The sequence below is a fragment of the Ceratotherium simum genome, chromosome 9 (genome assembly GCF_057802395.1).
Source record: "Ceratotherium simum simum isolate JZ-2026a chromosome 9, ASM5780239v1, whole genome shotgun sequence".
Lineage (NCBI taxonomy): Eukaryota > Metazoa > Chordata > Mammalia > Perissodactyla > Rhinocerotidae > Ceratotherium > Ceratotherium simum.
In genome coordinates this window covers 24,897,535-24,922,417 of record NC_141908.1, presented here as the reverse complement: position 1 = coordinate 24,922,417, position 24,883 = coordinate 24,897,535, and the positions used below count along the sequence as shown (strand labels likewise).

Sequence of the window (24,883 nt, the reverse complement as noted above, 5' to 3'; positions counted from 1 at the left end):
AGGTAAATCTCCTTAAGTCTACCTTATTTCTGAAAAAAAAACCTTATTTTTGAATCACGATGGATTTGTGTATATGTCTATATACGTGTGACTACGTATTAAGGATGGGTGGTTTGCATATTTTCCTGAGGGATTTTCTTCTGGGATTTTCCCAAGGGATTATTCCATATCTGTGACTTAGTGTAGGTGAACATTTGGACATTAATACAAAACAAAACAAACAACATTCATCTGTCAGATATATACTTTTCAACCTTGGCTGGATCCCCATTGCTATTAGAAAGAAATCCTTTTACAGATTCCTAGTTGATTCCTTTCCTCATTCTCCACAACAGTTATTCTAAACCTTGACCACTCTTTCCAATTCCACCTTCCTCAAATTTCAAAAAATAATCTTGCTTTTCAGTTCTTTGAGAAAACACAGCCAGGTAAGAATACCTTAAATGTCTTCTCTACCAGCTAATAATTTCTCTCTTTCATTTTTCTATCCATTCTTCCTCAGGGCAAGGGCTCCTACTATTGTTTAGGTTTCTATTCCAGCCCTATGAGTTCTTGGGGAACTGCTCAGGTTTCGTACCAGTCCCTCTTCCTTCTGTGGCAACTTGCCCTCAGCCTACAAATCTACTCCATCTTTTCAGAACTCATCATACTTGAACTTTGTCACTAGTGACCCCCTTCCGCAATCCAATTCTTGAAATTTTGCATGGTTTTATTAAATCTCCTTTCCACTTGCCCTTCTCTTCTTATGTCTCTGGCTAAACCTTCCCTCTCCTCTGTCTCCTTGCTTGACTTACTCTTGCCTCTTTGCCTTTCTCTTTCCCCTTCCCCAACCTCACTTTAATTTCATCTACATCTATTCCTATAGTTTTTCACTTTCTTCTTATAGCTCTAGTTTTGTTCGTTTTGTTTGTTCTCCTGAAGTTCAGGCTTAAATGTATCGCTGTCTATTGCATATTTATTTTTGGATGTCTCCCAAACACCTCATACTCAGTATATTCCAAAAACAGTTGAAAAGTCATAAATCTGAGCTAAGAGGTCTGCATTTAAGATTCTGACATTTAATGAGATGGTGAGTAAGATACTTGACTTCAATTTCCTCATCCAAAACTGTCTTGAAACTCCATTCTACCAACACATCCATCCACACAACCATCCCCTGTCACCCACATTATTGCAATAACATCCCCGTTGGTCTCCCTGCTTCCCCCTTTACTTCACTGCGGTCTATTCTCAACATAGTAGCCAGAGTGATCCTTTGAAAAAGTAAGTTAGATTGTGTCTCTCTACTCAGAATCTTCCAATGATTTCTCATCGTGACTTTTAGTAGAACCCAAAGCCTTCATCTGCCACCCTTAACCCTATAATTCCTGATTCCCTGACCTCAACTCTTCCGTCTTTCTCTTTTTCTCCAGCTGCTCTGAACTCTTTACCATTCCTTAAATTTGCAGAGGCCTCTCCTGCCTCGGGTCCTTACCATATGACCTTTAGCACATGAACTTCTATTCAACTAGATGTCACTCTCACCTTCTATAAACCTTTATTCAAATGTCACATTGTCAGTGACATATTCTCTGACCGCCTTATTTAAAATCGTACCTCCATCCCCACTAGTATCCAACTCTTAATTCTCATCTCTGTTTTGTTTTTCTCCATAGGTTTTATCTCTTAGTGTACTATTTAATTAACTCATTTATTTTATTTTTGTTTCTATTCTCCTACTATAATGTAATGTAAGCTCCATGATAGGAGGTATTTCTGCTTTCTTCTTCTTTTTTTCCATATTGTACCCTAGTGCCTAGAACGTAGTAGAAGCTCAGTTTGTATTTGTTGAATAAATAATTGAAGGAACAAATTAAGATATGGGAAGTGGAAGTGCTTTTTGAGCTAAAAAGCAGTATAAAAATACTAATTATTCCTTCTTTTGTTCCTACTATTATTATTCCAATGCCCCAATGACTAGACTCACCTACACATTTACACACACACACACATACACAATATCTTTTTTTTTTTTCCTATCTGCATGTCTTATCTTGGTTTTGAGACGCCATCCAATCAATTTCTGAGGCTATTTACTTGGGGACATATTTGAGCCTTTCAACCATTTAGTAACCAGTTCCTAACTCTCACGTTGCATCATTTGAAGCAGTCTTCATTTTATTCACCACTGCTTTAGTCCAATCATCTTGAGCTTTTCTCTATTGCAATAGTCTCCTAACAGATAACTTTGGAGTGTCTTTTATCATTAATACCCTTTCTTAAGTACTATTTCACGGCTTCAAATTAAATACAAAATACTTCCTATAGTAATCAAGGTCCTTCATTACTGACCCTGACCTATGTTTTGGAGATGCTATTTTCGATCACCATAAATGGTTCTTTATAGTCCTCTCTATTTTATTTATACTTGCAACAAGTACTTATTGATTATTTACTGAGTCAGGCAATATACAATGGCATTTATCAAGGCACTATCTCTTTTCCCCTCTCCTCATAGCAATTTGCTATAGTTTGGGAGGAAAGAAGGAATAAAAAAACCTAGCATCTCAAGATCATAGATCAAATGCAGAGTAACTATAGGTACAATGAACATCCATTCTGATTTTTCTGGAATAGACTTGGGTTTATACCTGTTGCACAGTATAATTATTAATAAGCCTTCCTTCACCCTCAGAACTCTCCCAGTTTGGTAATAAGTTATGTGGTCTCTTTTTCTATAAGCAAAATAATTTGAATTTTACCTCATGCTCTTTCTCAAAAGTTATGTGACAGTCTAAAGCAAAATTTAAGTTCCCTTCCTCTAGCATTGGAACATACTTATAAATATCACACTTAACTGTTTGGTGGAGAAAACCCAGGTCTTGTAACCTAAATTTTATTTCAATTTCAGTAGAAAACTTTTTTTTCTGGTCTCAAGTGCATTTAATAATTACTGCCTTAGCAATTTTGTTACTCTATTCCTTGTCTGGAATGCCCTATAATTACTTTCCATTTATCTCAATCCTATGCATCTTTAAAATAATGCTCACCATCCCCAAACTATTCTTTGTATTTGTCTCCATCTGTCTCTACCTGTGGTCTCTCGTTTTAGCAATTATTGTCTACATCATTTATTTGGCAAATTTTTGTGTATGAAGTAGTTTTTTTTCCCCTGGATCTGTTGGTGCACTAAGTTGTCTGCTGGACTATTAAAGACAAAGACTGTGACTTCTACATCCTTGAATCTATAGCACCAAGTCTGGGGCCAAATACAGCGTATGCTCAAGTGAAAAACAAGAATTATGATACCAGCGATAATGAGTGTGATATTGATGGTGAATTTATTAAAAAATATAATAAGATTAAGATAAAAGAATATGAATTTTCAGGGAATATCTATAGTTTGCGAGTGGAAAAAATTAATTATATATCCATGTTTATAGATTAAAGATGTGTGTGTGTGTGTTTGTAATGTATATTTATTGAAAGTTATGTTGGTGTCGGGGGAAAGAGGTTGAGGGAGAGAAAGGAAAGATATACCAATTTTTATCAAATAATTGAGTGGAAGATACATCAACATTTTGTATATTGCTAGGGAAAAAATGCCAATTAAGCTATGATCTAGTACTTCCATATCACTTAGAATTTTTATTTGGTATATATTGAAAGACCTCTTTGCTGATGGATTTTTTTTTTGGTCTTGAATCATTTCGTATATGCACAACAAAAGTGAAAGAAATATCAAATGGCTAAGGTGTTCCTAACACTCCTTCACATTCAGAGGTCATCAACTGTAAGAAATATTTCTATTTCAGACATGTTAAAATATAAAAAAAATATTTTATTGAATGGATTCATAAGGTATAAGTAAGTATATTGCAAAAACCAACATCTGATGACTTTACTAGGACTTGAGGAAAAGCTACAGATCCTAAATATTCTGAAACAGTGAAGGGAAAATAATGGACTTTTTGGATACCACCAACTAAAAACCTAAGTTAGAGCAAATATTTATGGAAGTTTACTGTCACTTTCGCTGTCCAGCAGCAGAAACTGTCACCTGGGAAGTCATAGCAAAAAAGAGAAGAAAATATTGTGATGTTGGGTATCTAATTGATGTAGAGACGTGAATCCCCAGTATCAGGGTGGATGGTTAAGAACTGAATACTCAGACATGGAGTTTAAGTCCAATATTTAACTTTTATTACTGATTTTCCTTTGTCGTGGAGCAGAGGAGGAAACTAAATTTTCTATGCTCAAGAACTTCTGCTTTGGATCAACATCTTCTATAAAACCCACTTGCTGGGATATCTATATGCCTTATTGATGTGACACAGCCTCTAGTCATAAACACAAATAGAATTCCTAACCATTTCCAGAACAGATTGTGTAAGACCACAACAAAGTCAAGTCTATCAAAATTTTGTGTTTGAGCTGAGTGGCTAAAATTCAGAAAAATAATTGGTTTAGCTTTGCTGCTGAATAGAAAATGTGGATCACATTCATATACCTTTTATATATTGCTTTCTCACATTTCATCTTTGTACTGCTCTTTTGTTCATGTTCAGATCATTCATATTTTATTTCGAAACATTTTCATTTTCAGATCAGCAGTTGTGTGATCCTGGTGAATTTCTTTGCCACGATCATGTGACTTGTGTCTCCCAGAGCTGGCTGTGTGATGGGGACCCTGACTGCCCTGATGATTCAGACGAGTCTTTAGATACCTGTGAGTAGAAAGGTTCTCGTGTCATTCGGATTTACCTTACATGTGAAGCAAAATGTCAGTTCTTTTCACGGATGACTGCTGTTCTAGTTGATTCTTTTTTTTCCCAAATAGCCTAAGAAATTTGAAACCTTTTTTGTATTTACTTTAAAATGACTATGTGTGTGAGAGCATAAAATTCAGTTTTGTTTTGTGAATTAACTTATGAAGGGGAGAAAATGCGGGGTCAATTATTTTAATATGATTGTGTGACTACTAAAAAAAAATGACTTGAAGAGAAAAAAGATCCTTTAAAATGTAGCACTGAAAAGGAATAAGACTCTCTAATAATTTATCTCACATATGTTGAGACAGAGAGGCATATAGAAGAAATAGTAATCAAACTTTAGCTCCCATGTTACTTCTGTTAATATCTTAGGGCACTACACAAATTATTGAACGTGTTTTCTTTTGAAACTATATTTATCCATCCATACAGTGAGGATATTAGCCTTTGTAATATCAGATTCAGAAGCCCTTAGTACACATGGATCCTAATTGTAGTCGTACCACTGTATCTAACTTGGAGTCCACTGAGGGCTTTGCCCACATGAAAAATGTCACTAAAACAAAATTAGAAGTAATAATAGGACCACAGCTAAATCTGCTACACATTTTTTTTAAATACCCACTATCATAAGGAGTTTGAACGGTCCCCTAGGTTTTGATATTGATATTTCTAGCACTTCTAGTATCAGTTTGTGCTCCCCATGCAATCAGGTAAGCTAGCTTATCAATATCATCCTCAGAGCAACGATGTAATTCTGTGAGGTCAAAGTGGAAAAAAAAATACATCATCTTTATTGCTTGATGTTGTAGAGATAACAATTATTGGTTCCATTTTCCATTTTTATCTACTTGTTTACACATCTTGCAGACAGGACCATATGAGTTTTTTGAAAATCTTGCTGTTAGTAAGCAGAGGCAACGCTTATTCATTTTCTTTATGTTTGCTAGTGTTTCTAAAGTTTCTCAACATGTGGGGTACTGGAATATTTGCATTAATTGCTTCTCTTTATTTTGATCAGATCACTTCTTCTATAGGAAGAGATTGTAGTTGTTAACTATATTTGTAATTTTCACCAATTTCACCAGTTTATTTCTGAAAACCTTTAGTAGGCTCTCTGTAGCTTAGAAAAGTTCTAGGCATGATAAAATTTTAAAAAGTAGATTAATAGGAAAAAACTCTAAGGAATAATAAAATGTGTTAACTCCATACAAAGGACTATTACTTGACAATAAAAAGAATGAAGTACTCATACATGCTATGTGGATAAACCTTGGAAACACTATGCTAAGGAAAAGAAACCAGTCACAAAAGACCACATATTTTATGATTTCATTCCTATGAAAGATCTCAAATAGGCAAATCCATAGAGATAGAAAGTAGATGAGTGGTTACCAGGGCCTAGTGGTGTGGAAAGCAATGAGGAATGACTGCTAATAATTATGGAGTCTCTTTTGGGGGTGATGAAAATGTTCTAAAACTAGATTACAGTGATGGTTGCACACCTCTTAATATATTTAAAAACATCAAATTGTACATGTTAAAATGGGTGAATTGTATGGCATGTGAATTATATCTTAGTAAAGTTATTTAAAAATGGAAAAAAAAGAAAAAAATCTCAATATTATGCCTATGGGTACATAGTAATATGAAAAGAAAACAATTAGCAAATGCTCTTGTCATGAAATATAAAGCAGTGGGAACATATTTCAAATATATTAATGCGACAACTCTTTTTAAGTTTTAACTCTCCTCTCTAGGGGAGAGTTCTCTAGGAGTTCTAGAGAACTATCTAGGAGTTCTCTCCTCTTTAGTTGCAAGGCAGCATTGCCATAGCATAATCAGAATAAAAAGTTAAAGTTTTGAATCTTACATTTCTGCCCTGATCCTCCCATCGAATTCCTGATGGGAATGACTACGACATGAGATAGATTTGTGGAATCCATATGCAGGAAGGCCAGGTTGAAGGAGAAATGCGATGGAACTGTGTACCTGGCACAATGCAAAAGCAATTGAGAAGAAACGGTTGGATAGCCTATCTAGGCAGGAATTCCTTTCATGCTGGTAAAGAATAGAGAACAATGATGTCCCCTTTGTGCTCAAGAGGGAGCTGGAAAGGAGAATCAGACTGGAGAAGATTTGTGGTACAGAAGAGGAGCAAGGACCTGTGTGGTCACAACTAAAGCCTAGAAGGGAAAGAGACGTCGCGGTGATTGCCAAATGGGTGGATGACAAATATTTCATTCCCCCTCCCATGCCCACTCCATGCCTCTAGGAAGATGGCTGATACCCAGCAGGGCCACACAGGTGGACAACACCTCTGTGTGCCAACCAGCATCCACTTTGGTTGATTGGGCATCTGCTCTTAATAGTCAGTATCGCCACAACAATGTTGTTAAATATTTTGAATATTCATTTTGCCCAGAAGGTAGACATCACCTTGCGTTTAGGGAAAAAGGTGAGTTCTTCAATTCACAGAGATTAGGGGCTTTAGCGGACTGAGGCCTCAAATTACAAATTACATGTGGATTAATCAAAAGTAGGGATAGATTTTCTGCTTACTTAGTTTTTAAAATGAAATTCATACCTGCTCAAGATATTTTTGGCAGTTGTTAAGTACATAGTTATTTTCCTCTTTGATAAAATTTGATTGATTCAATTTAAAAATGTTTCTTCATTTTGCCCATTCTTATTCTATCCTCGAACATCAAAATTGCTGAATATTCTTAAAGGTAACACTAAAATTATTCTCATGTCAATGTAGTCACGTAACAAAGACAGAGAGATAACTATTTTTCTACTTGGGTATTTAATCTGGGCAACATATTTGGATCTACATTTAATTAGTCTGTTCCAGATAAATGGTTTCAGTTAGTACCAACTGAAATCTGAGCAAGCATAGAAAAAAAGCTTTATGAAAAATATCAGACTTTTCTCAAATTTAAATTTCTCAATCCAGATGTTCACAATTACCATTTTCCCTAATCATAGTGCTTTGTAATGTGTTGTTTTATGACATTCATATGCAGTCGTCACTGATCTACATAAAATAATTGCATAATTTTATAATTACATGAAAGTACACATTCAATGTGAAAGACAAATACTAGAAATCGAAAACCTTGAAGATTGATTCTTAGGAAAGGGTAATTTTGTGCTCAGTGTATGAACAAGAGTATGTTATCATCTTTGATTTGAACATAAAGTATGTTGTATCTACAAAATATTAGATGAAAACAGCTGATGCAGTACACTTATTGTTCCTAAATCCACTTAGCCTTTAAAATGATAAGACCAATATCGGATAGAATTTATTATGACATTGTGAAAGCTCTGCAATGACAAAATTCTAACAGGAAACAAATGGATATTGTTGAGGAAGAGGAACATCTTTACTTGTGAAATGCTGACTGAAATGCTGTTGAAGATAAACATACATGCATAAAACCAAGAAATCCTGGAAATTAAATGAAATTTAGATATTTGGGGAGCCGCGAGGTTAATGTGTGCATATTTTCCTCCTCTTCAGTGTTTGTGAAGGCCCAGGCTCTAGGAGTATTCTCTAGTATCCATGAAACAGGAGTTACATTTCCCTAACAGCAATCCAGACAAAAAACACTTGTGTGGGGTTGATTTACCACTAAGCTGATTGCGTGTTGAGATAAATTTTTTAAAATATGAAATTGGAGAAATTTAATAATTATATCCTCACCATTGAGTTTGAGAAATGATTCTTTATCTTTATATTAAAAATGAGAGTTTATTTCTCCACGTTGTTTGAGGTAATTTTTCAAGTGTCTGAAAGGCTCACCATCTTTAGGTCCTATGAGGCAATGAGAATAGAAAATCAGGAAAATCACCATCTTTCTACTCAGTGTTTTCTACCCAGTGTTGTTAGTCTAATGTAATGTGTGAGGAGAATTAAAATGAATAGTAGAAATGCTTATTTGTGGAGCGAAAGCTTGATACCACCTGTGGCAAGGAAGGCTTCCTGAAAGGAACTTTTATTCCAAGTTATTCAAAATTTAATTCCTTCTAGGATTTTCTGTTGAATGCTTAATGATACTTCCTTTCCAACAATCAGCTCCAGCTGATGTATGATATTTTCCAGGAATCTGATGTTAATATCCTTAAAACTAAACTCTTCCTTTTTAAGTCAAGAAAGTATTAGCCCTGCTGTTTCTCCTTCTTCCCAATTGGCCTATACTACCCCCCTTCAGAAAATCATTCAAAATCCTTCAACTGCAGATCATGTTTTGGATATAATGACTCATTGGCTGACAAAGGAGAATAAACACGGCCTTATAGGAGGGTAAAGTTCGCAACCTGCATAGTTGTTGTAATAATTTGTACATTGACTCTGTTCTGCTTTGTCCTTCTGCAAGGATCAGCAAACTTTTACTGTAAAGGACCAGACAGTAACTATTTTAGGTTTCATGAGCCCATATGATCGCTGTTGCATATTCTTCTTTTTGTTTGTTTTTAAAACTTTTTAAAATGGAGAAAACATTCTCAGTTTATAGTCTGTACAAAAACAGGCCACCAGTCAGATTTGGTCAGGAGGCTATAGTTTGCCAGCCTCTGTTGTGTCACAGCTGAACCATATCCGCTGTACAGTTGTGGAGGCGGGTCTGTGCCCAGGAACTGCAGCCACAGGGAGCAGCATAACCCCCCAGAGTAGGAGTCTGTGGCATAGAGCTGTGAACACATCCACTACCTTATGGTGCCAGACTCAGGCAATATGGTGTCATCTACGAAAACTGGGTTTTTGCTTCTATTTTTGCATACCTCTTTGTTGGTTAGGATTGCATTTGAACACGTGGAACTGAAACAGTATCTTAACCAAATAAGGGTTTTTTCTCATATAAATAGCTGCAGAAGTGGACAATTCAGGACTGATATGGCAGCTCCAGAAAGACACCAGACTTCCTCTATCTTTCTGCTTTGTCATCCTTCGCATGGAGTTGTCAGTCTTTTAGCCACAATATGGCTGTTCTGCCTCCGCCAGTAGATAATTTCATTTCAGGCAGAAAGAAGGGAAAGAGAAAATGGAAAAGGCAAGTGCCAGTCGAGTCTCTCTGTTTATCAGGAAAATAATAGTTTTTACAGAAATCAAATTCAATAGATTTCTGCTTAGATCTCCTTGGATAGAAGTAATCATACGGGGTATGGGACAAGGAGCATTTTCAACAAGGCCCATTGCTTTCCAAAATAAAATTTATGGTTCTTCTAGTAAAGAAAAAGGGGAGAATAGATATTGGGAAGGCAGAGGCACTGCGTAGCATGTGCTACAGTGCCCTTCACTCTCCTTCCTTCTCTCCATCCACCATGTGGGAGGTGACAGGCACAATGTATGATTGATCAGTGCTTCTGAATCCCAACCACTTGGCTACAAAGCCAGTTCCTCCATGGATATCTTTGCCCTTGGGCAACTAACTTAACCTTTCCAGGCCTCCATTACCTCATCTGTACAATGGACATGGTGATACCTTCCTCACAGTAAAGTGCTTAGAATAGTGACTGTTTCATCGTAAGATCCCTACTCCGTGCCACACCCAAATGCGTTTCAGATGCCCAGCGCTCTGAGCAAGCACCTCACCCTGAGGGTCTTTTGATAGAGCATCCTACCTGTCCCCTCTTAATTGACCTTCTCCCATTCTTGCTGAAAATTGGTTTTATTCTCTAAGGATGTGGCTAGGAATAGGATTAATTTACCACATACACTAATTCAAGTTAAGTCGCTAACAGTTTTTAATAATTAGGTATATTACACTCAAATATTAGGACAAATTTTGTATAGAGATTAATTTTAGAGAGGTGGCTTTTTCTAGGAATTATTCCAAAAACATCGTGTTGACTAACTGACTAAAGTTAAAATACATGGCTAAAAAACGTATTCATGAATAATATTATTTAATCAACACTGCAGTCCTAAAATATAGATGTTATCTCATTTTAAGAAATGAGGAAATTGAGTTTACGGTCCTTCTGTACTCCTCTAAGTTGGCTGTCGTTGGTGAAAGCAGAGTTTATGTGTCTTTGAACTTGCCCTCCTTTTTTGAAATACTGAGGTAAAGAAGGATCCAGCTCCTAAGAGGACCCCTTAGACCACCTAATTTAAAAATATGGTGTCATTTGAAAAACACAGGACGCTATCCCAACAGGGCTGTATCACACTGATTTAGGGAGTGATCAGTTGTAATTGAATAACGCAGTAAAAATAACAAGTCTCCTGCGTAATAGGAATAGAAGCATTTATGAAAAATGAAAATGGCTGTAAGTTATTAGGGTTAGATTTGCCTCTACGTGAATTACGCGTTTCTTTTATTGTGTTTCTATTGTTGTGGGATTTTAAACTGTATTTAGATAGAAGAATATTAATGAACTTCTTATAGTCATACAATGACCTTTCCCCTAGGATATAAGGTAGAAATTCTTTTATAATATTCTTCTAAACTTTCTTTCTTTGGCAGAGGTCAGAGAAATAAAATGAAATTCAGGTGGGAGGTTATTAGCAAACAGATACTTCCTTTTAAAATATATATAGTAGAATAGGGCACTGAAAGTAGACTATAGGAACAATAAAATGAATGAAAGTATGGTCCTTGTTTCTAAGTAATAGTGATTTAGAGGTCACTTTGCACTGAGCTAATGTATGAGAGCCACAAAGCTAAGCTTTGGTTAGGTAGAGAAGCTGAAATGATCTTACAGATTAAAGGGAAAGCATATGAGACCCATGAGGACAGTTTATGTCTCTTTCAATTCTTTTTGTTTTGCTCTTCATTTTATTCTGAGGCTTCTCTCTTTAGCAGTAGAGAGGCCAAAAACATTGACCTTTCTTTAATAACAAAAAGACTCCCACTTAAGAGTTGATATGAAGGGGTGACGGGGTGGGGGGCGGGGGGGTGCGGGGAGGCTAAGTACAATTGCGAATTGAAAGGGCCTGCCTCATGTTGGTCCATTTCCCTAGCACAGTCGGGGCAGGATAGGGGTGACGTTTCTCTTCATTCTGCCCCACGATGTGCTAACTGGTCTCTGAAAGTCTGCCTCTGCAATTTTAAGACGGCTGATTGGAGGCATAGGTGATGAAACAGAGTGCACTACAATTCACACAGGTGGAGCAGGACCAGTATTAAAAAAAGCATGGCTTTTTCACTCCTGAAATCACTGTTTTTTGGTTTTCTGATCCGAGATCACAGGTCACAGGATAAAAAGGGACTCATATTCCTCAGCCCCTACTGGACACTATCAGAAATGAAAACTGTGAAATGATGTAAAATAAAGGGGGTAAAATGAAATAGATGAATTCTAGAGACTACTCTGGTAAAACCTCCTTGGCTTAAGGGATGATGTACTGTAAACAAAGGCGCTTGCAGAGCTCTATAGGAACAAAGCTGAAGGCTGAGCAAGGAGTCTTCTCAGAAATGATTCAATCCATCATTTATCCACAGCTAATCTAGCATTTGGGGTTGAGGATGAGGCTTCTTACCTTTCATGGGTGAGCAAATTTCTTCCCGGAGGACATTTTATTCTTTATAGTCAGTGTATAAAATTTACATTTGACTTTCACTCAGAAGTGCTTCTAAAATGACATATTTTGCTAAATGAAGCACTAAGGATGTTGTGTTCTAAGAACTTATTTTAATGGCAATGCCTTTCTTTCTCTCTCCCTTCCCCCACATCTTCCATCATCCTTCCCTGAAAGCAGGATATAAAACCCTACTATAATATGCCTATGGAATTTTCAGTAGGACAAAGAGTATCATCATTCTACTAGTTGGTATATTGGCCTTGTTCAGGTTCAGGCAGCATAATTGACTTTGAGTTGAATTTTTTTAATTAAAATTTTTGTAACATTAACTTTTCTGATTTTCAGGATGAGAGAAATTGCTCACAAAGTAAAGTTGATGAGAACATCTGTAAAAATAGGGCTTGGATGAGAGGATACCAATTCAGCAAATGTGGCTTATAGCAATCTACTCAGTCTGCAGGGCTTCTTTTTTTCTTTCTTTCTTTTTTTTTTTTTACTGAAAAAAAGATGCTTTGCGAGGGAAGGGTTTGCCCAAATTGCTCACTGGTCAACCTTGAAAGATCAGATACAAGAGGGGAGAATGTTTCAACTGGCACAAATCTTTTTGGGTTATCAACAACAAAAACAGAGAACAAACTAACAAGAGAAAAGTAATTATTAATGTAAAATATTTTTCTTAGGATTCAGCATAGAGCCATAAGACTAATAATTTCAATCCTTTACAAATAGGAATTACAGAAATGACTTGTACTTGTATAGTACTTTGATAATTTTTTTAAGCACATGCATATTAAAATCATTAAATATCATTTTACCGTTGCAACTATTTTTTGAGAAAGATAGGCCAAGTATTGTGGCCATTAAAAAAGTAAGAAATCTGAGACAGACGAGTTACTTGGTCAAGAGCCTCATAGCTGACAAGTAACAAGGCTGGACTAGGAATCCAAAACTTTCATTTCCTAACCTCCTACTGTAGCATCTGATATGGGCTGAATTTTGCCCCCTCAAAATTCGTATGTTGAAGCCCTAACTCCTAGCACCTCAGAATGAGGCTGTTTTTGGATAAAGGACCTTAAAAGAAGTAAGTTACATTAAAATGAGGTCATTAGAATGGGTCCTAATCCAATCTGACTGGAGTCCTCATAAAAAGAGGAAATTTGGACACACTAAGGGGCACTAGGGGAGCACATGCACAGACGGAAGACCATGTGAAGAGGCAGTAAGAGTGTGGCCATCTGCAGTCCAAGGAAAGAGGCCTTGGAGGAGCCAACCCTTCCAGGACTTCTCTCCTCCAGAACTGTGAGGAAATACATTTCTGCTGTTAAGCCACCCAGTGTGTGATATTTTGCTATGGCAGCCGCGGCAGACTAATATAGCATTCTATAATATATCTATTAATATTCCATTTATTTTTATACTAGTATAAGAATAATGCAGTGATTTAAAAATTTCCCCTTTTCCTTAAAGATATATACTAACAGAGTACTAAAATTACAGGCATTATAAGCCTGTTAAAGAGACATGAAATGAAATCACCAATCAGTTTCAGATGGAATAAGGGGCCCACCCCTACAGTAGTGGTCCTAATCCTCGAAGAACACTTAATTTAACTATATAGTGCTATTATCATGCAAATGAAATACATTTTCAATGAAAAGTCAGTAGATAATTACTACAGATTTATTTTTTTCAAATATTTATACATGATGGATTGCTCCAAAATTAAATTTGCCTGACCCTTCCCCCTGGTGATCTAGGACACTCATTTAGGGGTGCAGTTGGTGGCCATCTTTGCAATGCTAGCTAGTTACAACACAAAACACAAACTTGGATGGATGACTTAATTACCGTTGTTTTCTGAGGAAAACACTAAGCATGCATAACTGGTATATACCAGTCATAACATGGATATTAGTAATATTCTATATTAGGGTGCTATAATCTGTATTAGAATGTTATAATTTTTGATTCTGAGTTGATCACTGGGTTAGGCAATAAAGTAGATGTAATTTCACAGTAAAAAGAAATGCTTCTCCCTCTACATGGACCTTTAGAGAATTTTGTTACATTTTACTTACAAATTTGCACATATTAGACAATTCAATTTTTAAAATAAATGACATGCTATGTATTTTCACTTAAATAGTGAAGACAATCTTGTCAGTGAACTAGACTTCTTATAATATATAGATACATTTTCATTCAGAAAACTAGAAACCATTCAATCAATCAGCATCTATTTACTGAGGAACTGCTGTGTTCAAGGTGCTTACTAGGAACTGTCCTTCAACCATTTATCTCATGTGCCGGGGCTTTAGCCGACGCTAATTTAGTCCTCTATCCTGGTTAAATGCTACTATTTCTGGGTTAAAGAAGATGATGTTTATGATCAAGATGATGGCGATATTACTGACACACAATGGATGATCAATATGAGCCAGATGCTGTGCTATGAACCTCGTATGGATAGGTCAGTTTGATGATAGCTTGATAATTTGGTTACCAAAACTGAGTTACAGCAAAAGTTTTCTAGAACGTAAGATATACCTCTGAAACATACAGCCAAGAAGTTTAAGATAGAAGAGGCTTTCGTAGTCTTAACTATTCCATTAGGAAAAAGACTTAGAAAAGGATTAAAATTAAGATCTTAAAATCATGATATATCCTTATGTTATTCCAACTTGAAAATAGAAATCAGCTGAAGAGTGAGGCTTTTGAATTTGAACTTTATATCTCTTGAGTTGTGAGGATCACTCTCCCTCAAAAAAATCTAATTTTGCTTTTTTGTGTTGCTCTATGTCTAGCTAAGTATGAATGAAAAGTAGGATTACTGTCCCTTCTGTTTAAGTAACAAATAGTCTAAGTCCTTCATTACATTGTTAGGATCCTTAAGGACAGGGATTTCTCCACTCTTTGTATATCTGTACATTGTTCTGCACACAATGAGCAGCTTATACATTTTTTGTCTTTCAGAGATTTAAAAGATGACTATATAGGTGGGCAGTTTAAGATACAATGCAGAGAAATTGAGAATAGTCTTATTCATTTACAAGAACTCTGTGAATATATATATATACACATGTATGATTATTTTCAAAGTCAAACTTTTTTTTTTTTTTTTTTAAAGATTTTATTTATTTATTTTTCCCCCAAAGCCCCAGTACATAGTTGTATGTCATAGCTGCACATCCTTCTAGTTGCTGTATGTGGGACGCGGCCCCAGCATGGCTGGAGGAGTGGTGCCTCGGTGCGCACCCGGGATCCGAACCCGGGCCGCCGGCAGCGGAGCGCGTGCACTTAACCGCTAATCCATGGGGCCGGCCCTCAAAGTCAAACTTTAATTGACAGCTTATTTGAATAGGTACCTTCTTTATAGAACTCACAAGTTATAGAATTATATCCAATATACCTTAAGAAATTTACACAATTGCTTTGTAATGTGCTTTCTTCACAAAAGGGAAAAGCTCCTTGAGTCAGGGACAGTCTACCATTTAGAATTTTTTCATCCAACCTTTCCTTTACTACTGTCAACAAGTTTTTGTATAGTCACTTAATTTGTTCACCAATAGAAGAACTGAATGTAGCATTTCAAAAGAGAAAGTAGACCCTGAAGAATATCATTTAACACACAAAAAATTCTCCCAACGTTGGTAATTATGTAAGGCATTACTCTTTGGTGTTAGTGAGAGATAATATTTGAATCTGCCCTACAACTGCAAATGCAGGAGAAAATGTTTGCAAGTGGAGAAACTTATAATATAGCCATCTCTGTTATGTTTGACAACTGTCAGGATTTCAGCCAAATGGAGTGGTGATGACTCTGCATTCCCACCGGAACCTTTTCACATGTCATCCAGAGTAAAAAAAATAAAGAATACAATAGTATCTGTATGTTCAGGTTGAAATTGAGGTTAAAAACAAGAAAGAAAGAAAGAAAAAGAAAAGTCCACACCAATCCTAGTTACAAAATGCCTGACTCCAACAGCATCCAAATTAAGGCAAAGCAGGTCAGGTGCATTCTGACAATGCTAAACAGAAGGTAGTTTATAAATTCATGATGTTAATAATACTTTCTTTTTTGTGTATGTGAGGAAGATCAAGCCCTGAGCTAACATCCATGCTAATCCTCCTCTTTTTGCTGAGGAAGACCGGCTCTGAGCTAACATCTATTGCCAATCCTCCTCCTTTTTTTTTTTTTTCCCAAAGCCCCAGTAGATAGTTACATGTCATGGTTGCACATCCTTCTAGTTGCTGTATGTGGGACGCGGCCTCAGCATGGCTGGATAAGCGGTGCGTTGGTGCACACCCGGGATCTGAACCCGGGCCCCCAGTAGAGGAGCGCGCGCACTTAACCGCTAAGCCACGAGGCCGGCCCAATAATACTTTCTTTACTACAGTGATGAGTGTGTGTTGGGAAACAGTTGAGCTTTGAGGTAAGTGGATTCTTGCAGTTATGAATGTGGAATTGCTGTGCTCTGATTGGAATCAATTAATTGGCTTAGCATTACCACTAACTGTTTTTCTGATACTCTTTAAGTATTTCTTCCATTGATGAATAGCAATATAAACGTATAGTAAGTTTGTGTTTTTGTTTGTTTGTTTGTTTTGTGAGGAAGATCAGCCCTGAGCTAAATCCATGCCAATCCTCCTCTCTTTGCTGAGGAAGACCAGCCCTGAGCTAACATCTATTGCCAATCCTCCTCCTTTTTTTTCCCTTTTTTTCCTCCCCAAAGCCCCAGTACATAGTTGTATGTCGTAGTTGCACATCCTGCTAGTTGCTGTATGTGGGACTCCGCCTCAGCATGGCTGGACAAGCAGTGCGTCAGTGCGCGCCCAGGATCTGAACCCGGGCCGCCAGTAGCAGAGTGCGTGCACTTAACCGCTAAGCCATGGGGCCGGACCCTGTTTTAAACTTCCTGGGCTTGAATAGTATTTGACAGAGTGGGAGAATTTGTTATTCCTCAAAAATGAAATTGATTTAATAAATCAGATATAGCTTAATTCTAAGCTAAAGAATCATAATGATCTGATTGGCTGTCTAGGATGTACTCTTAAATGGCCAAAATTGGCTTCTGTTTTAACATTTAGCCTAAAGATAAACTGGGCAACTCACCATGAGCCACATCCTTTGTGATGAGGATTCAAACTGTCAGGTTCTTATTAAATTTTGCTTCAAGATAGATTTTTGCTCCTATCTTTCATTCTCTATTTCCTATTAGTAATAGGTTGATTTACTGGGCACTTGTAGATGCTAGGAACTGAAATAGGTTCAATCTACATAATCTCCAGATGAAAAAAAAGCATAAAAATATAGTTCAGTGAGGTAACACAGCTGGTCTAAGGACACACAGTTAATAAATCTTAGAGCTGTGACTGGAATTTAGATCTCCTTGACTTGCACTGTTTTCCTTTTCTTTTCAATTTGAACGTGTGCCACCCAGTAATACAGTTCTAAACTCCTTCTATATTGATTGCATCTCACAATTTATCAAAACAATAACCAAAAAAAAAAACACAAAAAGCAGGATCCAAAATAATAATTTTTAACTAAATTGTTAAATTAAAAAAAAAAAAAAAGAGGTGTATGGCCCAACTATCTTTGACAGTTTCTTGTATCTTCCCTCAAGAGCTGGGGGAAGGAGCACATATGTGCTTGCACGCATGTGGGTGCACACACGCACAATGTAATATTTTTCTGTAAAGGAAAAGTGATCTGTTAGCTTGATATATGTGTGGCTTCTTTTTTCTGTGATAGTATAGGAAATGGGAAAGTATGATCAGTAGGGAAAAATAGTATAAGTGTAAATGGTACTCCCCTTGTTTAACTTCCAGAAAGATATCCTAACACGAGGGATACATGTACCAAAAACAATTAGATCACATTATGCTTGCCAAATATTCTTTCGTGCTGTTTTTAACTTAATTTCAATACTCAAGAAAACACTGTCGATTAATTAGTTTTTCTTTTAATTTTCAATAACTTTAAAAGTAACCATATCAATCTCTTGGAAAATCTATAAATACTTAATTACATTTAACCTAAGACCCCATTGTCAGGTTTTTGCTCAAAGCAGTGTTTTACCACTCCACTATTTTCACCAATGAACAAGTCTGTGACAGAAATACTGATGGGCCTTAAAGAGAATATTTCCAGGTTCTGATAAAATAATACTGCCCGATATAGTGATATGTACTTTCCAAAATATGGAATGTTCCTTACATATTGAGAAAAGCTGACTTTGAATTTTTGTCATATCATTCTCTGAGGACTGTTTTAAATACTATTCTTTTGACGTTGGTAAAAGGACTTAATTTTGCTGGTACTGTGGTACCGTAAGATACAAGTAATGTACTTTATTAAAATATATCTGGAGTTGCAGGAAAGGTATATAAAAGACTCTGTTATAACTTTCTTGAGACTATAGACTATTGCTTAAACATCCTAGTACTCTCTTACTCTAAATATATGACGTATTTTATACTGTAAATCTTCAATGGTTAACAAACTAATTAAATTGCAATTTTGAAGAAGTAATAGGTTGATTTTTTTTTTAATAGGTATGGTCATTCAGAGAGATTCACACTTGAAGAGCTAATTGGGGTAGATTTTGGCAAGGATTACAGCCCTCCAATCCGAGCAGATTTTAATTGGGTTTGACAGCAAAAGAGCTTCACCTGGTGTTTTATTTAATTTGATATTTGTAATCAGATGATTTATAGGAGTTTAGGTTTTACAAAATGTGAAGCATTTGTCTTGATATAATAATAAGCCTCTCCCAGTGTCGACTGGAATCAATACTCACCTGTTTGTTTTCCTTACTTCAGAGATGCGGAGATGTGAAGGGAAAACATTTTCATTAGTAATTCTTAAGGTTTAGCGCATGACCTTCCATGGAGATTTACGTTAGTCAAGGGTAAAACACATTCATGAGTGCCACACCAACATTTAAGATATGGGGAGATAGTTACTTTCTTCCAGACTAAATTATCCATTACAAGAATGATAATAAATAAGGAAGGGTGATGATTAGATGATTTAAAAATTAGACCTAAAGGGCTCTATAGATATTTTTCAATGAGTATTTTTTGTATTGTTGTTTGCCAGATGTTTACTGTATCATCATTGGCTTGTTTTTATTTCATATCTTATTTTTTTTAGCTCTTTCATTTTTGTCTGCTTTACTGTTTGTATTCATACCATTTCCATCTTGTTATTCATTCTGATGGTCTTTGTGCTAAATTAGAATCCTGTCTTAACATTTTCCTTTTTGTTGGTGTACTATTGAAGTGTTAACTCTTTATTTACTATCTATGGCTTAGTTTCTCTCCCCTCCACACCCTGTTTCTTCTCTCTCTTATTTTAAATCTCTTAATTCTGAAAGTATTCATCACATCCTTACTTTCAATGTAGTTTTCATTTATTATGTTCTTCTGTCTTAACTTTTACCTCCTTCAACTAGTTCTATTAGTTATAACAAAGAAACTATAGCTACTTAGTCAACAACTAGTTCAGTTTCAATAATATTCCAAGTTAATTGGAATCAGTATGGATAAAAAATCCTACCTATAAATAGATTTAAAAAAAAGAGAGTGAGAGAGAAAATAAGGAAAAGAAATAAATCTAAATTCCAAAGAGCTGCCTCAAATTCTAATATAATTATAATTGAGGCAATATATTAAAATAAATGTAGTAAAGAATTTGAAGTTTCATGAAACAAATGACTCTAAACATCTCTAATAGTACAGAGCAAAATAGATTAAATGTAGATGTATTTTAACAAATGATTCATACAGTTGCAATAAAAAACTAGTAAGTATATATTATAAAGAGTTTCATTTGCTATTCTCTACAATGAAAAAGCAAATAAAAGTAAGAGATTTTGAAATTTGACAGCATTAATTTTTTTATGAATATAAATCTGATAACTATGAATGATTTTTTAATTATAATCTTCTTTGACTATTTTTTTCTTGAAGTGTTATGATTCTGCCCCTTAACCTTGGAATTTAGGACTGGAGAAATCTGTTATAAAAACTCTTATTTACAGTACTGACAGTTTGGCCTTTAGGTACTATACAAAAAGTATTCAATTTATTTAAATAGTAGTTGAATGTTACCCTTTATTCCAGCAAAAATGTGTTAAAGTGTAATAACTGTGTTTATCCTTAGAATTACTCATGAAATCCATTGTCATTTGAAAACAGATGGTCTTTTAGAAGGAAGAGCATATTACTCTTTTTAAAAAAGGAAAGTTGTGATTTAAAACAAGTATTTAGAAGTTTCATAAAGCATGCAATATGAAGCAATTTTAATCAGCAAAAAGATACTTGACTATGAACAGAGAAAAAAGAATCAGTTATTGACAATGTGTACGGTATAAGAATTAAAAAAAAAAAAAAAGTATAACCTGCTGTAACCAGCAGGGAAGATAACCCAAATGGAATTTGGCTGCTTTTTTTGTGTGTGTGTGAGGAAGATCAGCCCTGAGCTAACATCTGCCAATCCTCCTCTTTTTTTTTTTTTTTTGGCTGAGGAAGACTGGCCCTGGGCTAACATCCATGCCCATCTTCCTCCACTTTATATGGGATGCCCAACACACGATGGCTTGACAAGCGGTGTGTCGGTGCGCGCCCAGGATCCAAACCAACGAACTCTGGGCCACTGCCGTGGAGCACGCGCACTTAACCGCTTGCGCCACCAGGCTGGCCTGAATTTAGCTGTTTTAACAAGGCAACTGATATGGATCTAAAATGAAAGGCAAGTAAACTATCTTTTTGAAATTTTATTTAAAATTTTTCTTAATTATCAGTGGATTTCACAAAAGCATATCATCATAAAAATGTTCTTTTTAAAATGTTTTTCTTAAATGTTGGAATAATTAATGATACATTTTTCTTGAATTCTTTCTTTCCCCTCTACTTTGATATAATGACATAACGGAATCTACATTTGACAAAGTGGAATGTCACTACATTATTTGTTCTGTATGATGTGAGACTCGTCACAATCCCGATTTGTATATAATAGGATAGGCTCTATTGAAAGAGAAATGAAGTATCCAGTTTTATAATAACTAGAAATAAATACTAGTTATTTTATCTTTTAGAGTGTAATCTTGACAGAAGACGTAGGAAACTTGTTAGTGATTAGGGAAGGGAGATAACTCGGTCTACTAATATTAGCCGTAAGACAGTCGCAGCACAGCATGTGTAGCTACAGTCACACTCAGACTACACTCTACAACCAATGGTTCATTTGGATTAAATAACTGACTCTTGACTGGAGTCTTTCACTGGTCATTTTTCATGATAAAACATATATGAAGATAAATGCAGGATACACAAGTGGTTCTTCCCCTATATCATTGACCATCTGCTCTTTCTTTCTAAGGAAATGGAAATGTGGATTCATAAATTTTTATTTTGATAACCACTAAGAGGATTCTGAGGTCTGAATGTCAAAAGTGTGGATTTGAGATCAATGGCTCTGTCCCAGTATTTATTTTCTTTTTTTATTGTCCTTAGTTCATTCTCTCTTCTGATTCTGTGTTCTTCTTGCACTGCCTAGGTTTGACAAGGGCATTTCCTTTGTTGCATTTATGATTTCCAAGCCTTTTTACAATATAGATAAAGTGAATACTAATGATGAAAAAGAAAGTTGTGAGGGGGCTGGGTTTTTTTTTTAAGTCTTGGGATTTGTCATTGATATCAGGGAAAAATATACAAAATGAATGGAACATAAGTAATTATCATGAAAAACTTCTTCAACAGAATGCAACAGCTAAATATATCAAATTATTGAATTAAGTGGTCATTTTGATTCGTGAGAATCCATCATACAGGAAAGAGACTGGAAGGCAGGAATGTGGTGCTTTCGCCATGATTCACTGACTAGCTGCATAATCTTTTGTAAGTTGACTCAACCTTCCTGGAACATAAGGTAATTAATTAATAAACCATTAAAATTTGAAAACTCAACAGAACAAAGCAGGACTGCTTTCTGGCTAGCATGCTATGGTTGTTGCAGTTTATAAGCCTACATCTGTTCTATACGTCCATTCTCATTGGTTCCCATGCCATACTGGTTGTTAATCATTCTGAAAATCACCCAAGTAGAGAAAGATTTTGCAAACTCAATGTTAATTTGGAAATTTTCTTTTCTGACAATGCATCAAATTAAAGTAAAGATAAAGGAACAATTGCAAATACTAAGCATTATTGAAGTCTGATCTGTGATTGTGTGATTGACAGTCTAACAATACAGTACACATTAAAAATATATTTTATTTGAAATTTGCTTTTTCATAATGTTTATCATGGATAAAGTATTACGAAAAAGTTTTAAAGTATTTATGTACTATCTTTAAATAGGTTCCCAAATTTTGTGTGTATATATAGCTTCAATCAATATAAATAGAACTCTGATAAAGTTGGAAAAAATGATTTTTCAGTGTTTGTTGTTAAGTTTAATTTTGTTAGTTTGTAAGTATGTTAGCATTCAAAAGGGAGAATACTGCACTTATCTAGATATATATGATTTAATGCATTTTTGTAATTGTCTAAAGGTCTTTGAGGATGTAATTCCCCTATTTTGGTATTTTCCTTAGAAGTCTTTCATTTAACACACTTCATTGCTTATGATAGTTGGAACTTTTTAACCAAAACTTTAGACTCACATTAGTGAAAATTATATTCTTGATAGAGATTATATATCAAAAATAAAGTATTACTTTTAAAAAAAACAAAACTTAACTTATTAACAATTTTATACCAATGACAAGATCTTAGAAAATTTACTGATATACTTCAAGTTTTCTGTTACATCAATTTCTCTATTCTTATCTTTAATATCTTATTATAATGCACATAAAATTAGTATCCTTTGATTTTTTAAACCATTTTTAAATACAATGGATAAAATATGGAATGCACTGTTTATAAGAAACTCATCATCATATTTTATAGAATAGTTTTTCATTATAAAAGGCAGTTAATGAAGGAGGATGTAGGATGGCACTGCTGGAGATTCAGCTTCCAAAATATTTTTGTTTTTAGTCAAGAAACATAATTCACTTGTTAATGGTGATTTCCATTATATAAATTAGATAGAATCTTTTATTTTTATTATTATTATTATTATTTTTGGTGAGGAAGATTGGCCCTGAGCTAACATCTGTGCCAGTCTTCCTCTATTTTGTATGTGGGTCACCACCATAGCATGGCTTGATGAGTGGTATGTAGGTCCATGCCCAGAGTCCGAACCCACGAACCCCAAGCCACCGAAACAGAGCATGCAAACTTAACCACTATGCCATTGGGCCAGCCCCCTAGACAGAATCTTGATTACTGTTGTTCAAGCTGGATGGAAATGATGGCCCCTGATCACTTGCCACCTACCCACACTCCACCCACCCCACAATAGCCCCTGGGGAGCCTTTCCAGAATTCTCCAGGGCACAGTAGAACACAGCTTAAAACTGCGCTACAGGGTATTAAGATCAGAAGAATTATACATAGGATAATTAATTCTTTGGGGAAATTTTTTTAAAAACGTTAAATATAAATAAAATCAAAGAATGTGTATTGTAAGCTTAATTCTATTCATTAACAGAATACATTCATTTTAATTAAATAACTGAATCTCTACTGGAGTCTTTCACTGGTAATTTTTCATGATAAAACACACATGAAGATAAATGCAGGCTTTATTTCCAGAGACAAACTATGCATCAATAACAACGAGGTCATGATTCAAACGGTGTGTGTCCAAGCTGTTAACACCTGAAAAATGAATCTGAAGAAGTGGTGGAAGGATACTGTTAATGGGAAAACTACTATTCCTATTTATTCCCACTACTATCCTTACAAAACTACTATCCTCTTTATTCCTAACTTGAATTCTTTAGTGGATCCTAGCCGTTCAACTTCAAGGACTGTCGTATACTTGAAGCTATAATGTAACATGTCAGTGCCGGCTAAGTCATCAATAAAACGGAAAAATGAAGGGACTTGGAGTCCTTTTAGTCTCCTCCAAGTAGAATGTACCTACTTGAGGCGGATCAGATGGAGGCTGCACAGCCTTGAAAATATTATTTCAAAAGTTATTAGGCCACCTAATTGCAAAATTGGCACAAGTTTCCTTGGCCTTGCTCACCTTACCAATACCACGGCATGAGCTATTCTTACCTTCTTTCTCCTCTTCTCACTGCATGAAAATGGAAAGTACAAGCAGCTCTCTTCAGCCAAACACTCACAGATCCCTATAAAAGCAGTTTCTGTTCCATATCAACCAAAAATAAAATACAAAGTAAAGCTGGTGCATTTCTTATTAATTCAAGGCATGATTTTATCAGTTTATCTTCATTTCTTTTAAGCTGAAACCTCAGGCTTGCAATCACTGCCATGCCTGGCTTGGTAATGTAGTCATCAAAACAACCACAGAGCTACTACTCTTATCCTTTTTGATAAATAGTATGTGGGCCATTCTTGCTGTTGTTGTTATTATCTTATAATAATAAAATATTGTTATTATTTTTATAGCTACAATTTATTGAGTTCTCACCATGTGCAGATAGTATACTAAGTATACTACTGAATTGTTG

At 35.5% G+C, this 24,883-nt stretch overlaps 1 protein-coding gene across 5 annotated transcripts in view; it reads left to right on the top strand.

Annotated features, from left to right (window-relative positions):
* LRP1B (LDL receptor related protein 1B) overlaps positions 1 to 24,883 on the top strand; it is a 1,862,264-nt gene that overhangs the window by 324,877 nt on the left and 1,512,504 nt on the right. For all 5 annotated transcript variants that reach the window (XM_087435122.1, XM_087435120.1, XM_087435121.1 and 2 more), the window contains exon 3: positions 4,586 to 4,708. In XM_087435122.1, coding sequence (XP_087291248.1) covers positions 4,586 to 4,708 — 123 coding nt within the window. The remainder of the gene's footprint in view (positions 1 to 4,585; positions 4,709 to 24,883) is intronic.